The following is a 4290-nucleotide window of genomic DNA, read 5'->3' on the forward strand; positions in this document are numbered from 1 at the left end:
CGGAATACAGTCTGATGAAGTCGCTGGCCGAACGTTCGCACGGGAAGGAGCTGACGATTTCGGTGGGCGGCGGTGTGGTGCATCTAACACCAGCCACAGCGCTCATGGTTTGTTGCGTTTCACAAAACAAGCTTTCCGGTTTTTTAGCTGTATTTTATGTATAAAGCAGAAATGACATTTTCAGCTCGGTTATTTCCTAATCGGGTTCCTCGTCTTCGCGATTGACCGCATGGAAAGCTCACAGGAAACCATCGATCAAGGTCTACTGATCGCAGCCGGACGACTCAACCGCACTGCTTAGAACCGTAATCTTCAAGCGTTTGAACAAAACAGCCACTAATTTCGTTTAATAAAGCATCATCCTTGCAAACCGTACTTGTACTGCTGTTTACTTAATGTCGAAGGAAGGATCTGTTGATCCTACTCTGTACATTATCGTGTGTTCTATCTGTACTTTTTTGTAAGTACTTTTGTTGAACGTTGTATCGTCAATCATGCGGCGATGAAGAACTCTTCACAAATAACGTTTAATTTAGTGTATGTGGGCTTCGTAACCCACATTACAGTACTCTGTACATTACAAACTTCGGATCTTCGTTAAACAGCAACTCAGCATTTCAACGAGCGAAATGCATTTTGGTAAGTGTAATATTGTTAGATATTACATTAGGTGCGTATGTCTTTTCAGTATCGACTGTACGTCTTTTCAGTATCGAGCCATCAAAGCAGCAATTTCAATGACTCGGAAACATTCGGTGCGCTATAGTGTCTGCATAGCGTGTCTGCTATAGTGTCTGCATAGCTATAGTGTCTGCTTCAAATTCTGAATAAATTGTCAGCCAGACTTTAATTACAATAAGCAGGTTGTATCCGTACCGTGGCCTTAAAGCGCCACGGTATGAGAAGTAATTTGTTTCTAAAATATTGTGCGTAAATAATATATTGACGAATAAACTGGCTGGAGAGCGTCTACGCTTTCTTCCCGGTTCGTTGCACGATCTGCGTGTTCTGCCGCATCCGCTCGGCCAGCGAGGGATGCAACGCCTGCATTCCCTGTTGGTAGGCCGTCTTCAGTTCCGCAGCTGCGCCATCCTTGCGCGCTGTGGCATTCAGCATGTTGGGATGGACGTCTAACCGACGCGGGAGGTTCCACGTACTGACGAAGCTGTATTGCAACATTAGTAAATAAAATTGGCTTTTTGTTTACCTTGACGCAACGGAGAAATCGCGCACACCTGGGATATGCCGTCGCTGTGGGACCGCGATATTTAGTGTCGACGAAGCGACCGTTCAGATCGCAGAAGGGAATTGTTACTCCGGTTTGGAAATTGGGGCGCTGTAATGTGAATAACAAATATGAACAAGAAAATGATTAATTTTATCGCGGAATTTCGTGTTTACGATTTAAAGAAAAAATTACAGAAGGGAGGCAGTGTCCAGCACCTTTGCAGTGGCGTCCGCTCGCAGCTGCGCCCATCCTGTCTGCCAGTTGCGCATGGTGGACGGCTTGTATGCTCCGTCATACTGGAATAACCAGAATAATCCATTAATCTTTAAATCAGAATTATTTTCGTCATTGTTACTGGATTTTATTACTGGAATAATCAGATTTAACTTCGTCAGCTTTTCAATGGTCAACATTTCGATTCTTCTACCTGATTGGCGCTGTAGTTCGATGACATTTTAAGCTCAAGATGCCAAACCGTTTCTTCATAGGATTCGTCAAGAATTCAAGTTTTAGATCAACACACGCAAAATTAACGGATTTCCAGCTAAGCTAGAAACCTAAGCTGGGTTTTCAATGCTAATCTTGTTTTTTCGTCACGTTTCAGTGGATGTTTCCATAGAGAACATTAAAAATACGGTTTATGTAAACTGCATTTAAATTGTTTCTTGCTAATACATTTTTTCCATTGAGCTGATATGTCACAACACATTCAAAACGCCAGTACAGAAGAACACCGTATGATTTCTCCTTTTCACACCAAAACAAAAAACTCAGCATTCACAGTTGTGAGTTGGTTATTTATTTCAAGTTCCAGGGACGGTGACCTTTGCGGTAAGAAACAAATAATTTTAATAACGGTATCAGGTTCGATAGTCGACCATCGCGCGGTCCACCCGTTCGATGACAAAGCAGAGGAATCCCGCCATCGACACTATCATCTGTCAAGCAGAAAGCGTAAAACTACATAGTATTGGCTGAGCTGCTAATTACTATCTTAAGAAGACGACATACCGAAAACACGGACCGTCGATCGAGTTCCATTAAATATCCGGCCGTCAACTGCAGTTTGTGCTGCTCGACATTCATCATGAAAGCCTGGTATAAATCGGCTTCCTCCGTCGATAAATCATGCTGGACAAGCGTATGTCAAAATTATCAGGAATTAATACGAATTATGACGCTTCATGATTTAGTAAATTCGGTATTCGTCATATTATATTCCACCTAGTTTTCTGAAAATCTTACGGTACTGTACCTCATGGGCTATTTGCTGACAACGATTCTGTCCCAGCTGCTGTAACAGACCTTCAAATTCTTCTCCCTGCAAAGCAGGCACGATAATTTAGGAAAACCAGAAGAGCCATGTCAAGCGCTTTCGTCTTAAGATTTTGCATCATACGAAGACATACGTAGTATGCAGCAAAAGCGTTCCTAATCCGAAAATCAAGATACTTACCGTCTGGCTGAGCTTCACCGCCTGGCTCATTACCAGCCCCAACTGCAACAACCCCGCTAACAACGTCATGGCGATCCGCGTGGCTTTATACCGATTCCCTGCTGTTGGTATAGCCATCCACATACAATACCAGCACACCGCCACCAACACCTCCATCAACCCCACCAACACATCCATCACCAGCTTCCCCCCGAACGTCGCCTGCACCGTCCGCACCAGCTCCGCCACGAGTTTATGCTGATATCTCAGCTCCTTCAACTGCTGTACATACTTCTCCGGTTTCGCCGGTGTCTGGTTGTTGAGCACCCGCACGCTGGCGACGAGAACCTGACTGCAGCGATGAACAACACTGCACAGATCGTACTGGAGGAGAATTAAGTGGATACTGACGATCCGGGCGATGGAAAGGCTGGTGTACACGTGGATGATGAACTTCCAGCGGACCATCGTCCAGAACGCGTAGTTCACCGTCATGATCAGTGTAAAGTTCCGGTCCAGGACCACGAAGACCGCCGGCAGGATGCAGGTGGCTGCGACTAGCCCGGCCACCGTCCAACGGACGCGGTGGGGTTCCTGGCGGACCCCCAGGCTCTTCATGGTACTCCGCGCCACCGAGAGACACCGTTCAATGCGGTCGACACTCACCGCGGTGTATAATCCTGACAACCCGGCGTGGAGGAACGCGATGGTACTGGTGGAGTACCCGATCATCACCACGAGGACGTTGACCTTCTGGTACGCCGGATCGCGGCCGTTCTGGTAAGAGAGCGCGAGGTCCACGACATCCAAGAATGAAGCGACGAAGAATAAGAGGGTTAACACGTAACCGGCGTACTGGGAAATTGGCGGAAAGGGCCGGATTCGCTGCCCCGGGGGTTTGTGCGGGAAGAGACGGAGAAACGACTGGCATAAGAACCGTGAGGTGGGTTCGTGGTGGGTTGTGGCGATGCGCGCCATGATGTAGGGTGAAAATGAGTAATAACCGTTCGATGAACGCATTCGCATGCGGTCGGTGTGCGCAGGGATCGTGTGTCAACACTGTCAGTGTCAACATATCGCGGAAACCTGGGTGTGCGTAATACGGTGTTTATTCAGCGTGGGATATGTACTGTTTGCTCAGCTGATTGCCAGGGCTGTAACATTTATACCGGTTTCTGCTTTCGCTTGGCTTTGTTTGTACTGGACACAACCAGCCGCTCTCCGCAACGCAGTTACGTGAATATTTAATACGAACAGCATTTCCTCTCTTGCCTTTAACGAAGAGTCGAAGACTACCGTAGCAACAAACGCTTCGTTAGGCAGCAAATTTAATTTAATTACTGTAATTAGATTTTCTTTTCGTCTAGAAAGTTTTCTGAATCTTCACTGTACGTATTCCAGTAAATTAACGCATATTCAATTTTTGTGTCGTGTTAAACATATTCCATGCAGCACGCAACGCTTGTTATTTTCCTGGTTTGTGTGGCACTGAGCAGCGTGGCCGGGAAGTATTCAGCGCGCGTAGGACAGTGCGAATCACCGTATTGCATTGACTGCTGGGACGGGGCCTCCAAGAATCAGTGTCACAGGATTGTCGAAATGGAAAAGGAGTCGTGCCATGATACGC

General features: G+C 46.5%; 2 protein-coding genes across 4 annotated transcripts; both read right to left on the minus strand.

The window, feature by feature from the left end:
- Positions 1–733: 733 nt before the first annotated feature.
- On the minus strand, positions 734–1814 carry LOC129589464 (protein Flattop-like). 2 transcript variants are annotated; one of them, XM_055484243.1, is made up of 4 exons: positions 1656–1814; positions 1444–1524; positions 1236–1336; positions 734–1165 (listed from the first exon to the last, which is right to left on the minus strand). In XM_055484243.1, exons 1-4 carry the CDS (start codon positions 1680–1682, stop codon positions 970–972), a joined length of 405 nt encoding a protein of 134 aa, XP_055340218.1. In that variant the 5' UTR covers positions 1683–1814; the 3' UTR covers positions 734–969. The 2 variants fall into 2 exon arrangements, with proteins under 2 accessions (XP_055340218.1, XP_055340217.1); XM_055484242.1 differs by having other exon boundaries at positions 1444–1551; positions 1656–1813.
- Positions 1815–1921: 107 nt separating this feature from the next.
- Positions 1922–3708, minus strand: LOC129589463 (uncharacterized). Of its 2 annotated transcripts, none has more exons than XM_055484240.1 (4): positions 2685–3708; positions 2484–2549; positions 2240–2359; positions 1922–2166 (listed from the first exon to the last, which is right to left on the minus strand). In XM_055484240.1, exons 1-4 carry the CDS (start codon positions 3687–3689, stop codon positions 2089–2091), a joined length of 1269 nt encoding a protein of 422 aa, XP_055340215.1. In that variant the 5' UTR covers positions 3690–3708; the 3' UTR covers positions 1922–2088. The 2 variants fall into 2 exon arrangements, with proteins under 2 accessions (XP_055340215.1, XP_055340216.1); XM_055484241.1 differs by having other exon boundaries at positions 2101–2166; positions 2253–2359.
- Between the last annotated feature and the right edge of the window lie 582 nt (positions 3709–4290).

Source organism: Paramacrobiotus metropolitanus, unplaced genomic scaffold (genome assembly GCF_019649055.1).
Source record: "Paramacrobiotus metropolitanus isolate TYO unplaced genomic scaffold, Prichtersi_v1.0 Parri_scaffold0000035, whole genome shotgun sequence".
Classification (NCBI taxonomy): Eukaryota; Metazoa; Tardigrada; class Eutardigrada; order Parachela; family Macrobiotidae; genus Paramacrobiotus; species Paramacrobiotus metropolitanus.

Excerpts from the sequence above, each read along its gene's own strand:
- LOC129589464 (XM_055484242.1), bottom strand. The coding sequence starts at position 1,682 with ATGTCATCGAACTACAGCGCCAATCAG. Across the intron at positions 1,337-1,443 it reads GAGCGGACGCCACTGCAAAG|CGCCCCAATTTCCAAACCGG; the intron begins GTGCTGGACACT and ends TTCACATTACAG. Across the intron at positions 1,166-1,235 it reads ACAGCGACGGCATATCCCAG|CTTCGTCAGTACGTGGAACC; the intron begins GTGTGCGCGATT and ends GTTGCAATACAG.
- LOC129589463 (XM_055484240.1), bottom strand. The coding sequence starts at position 3,689 with ATGCGAATGCGTTCATCGAACGGTTATTACTCATTTTCACCCTACATC. Across the intron at positions 2,550-2,684 it reads CGGTGAAGCTCAGCCAGACG|GGAGAAGAATTTGAAGGTCT; the intron begins GTAAGTATCTTG and ends CCTGCTTTGCAG. Across the intron at positions 2,360-2,483 it reads GTCAGCAAATAGCCCATGAG|CATGATTTATCGACGGAGGA; the intron begins GTACAGTACCGT and ends ACGCTTGTCCAG.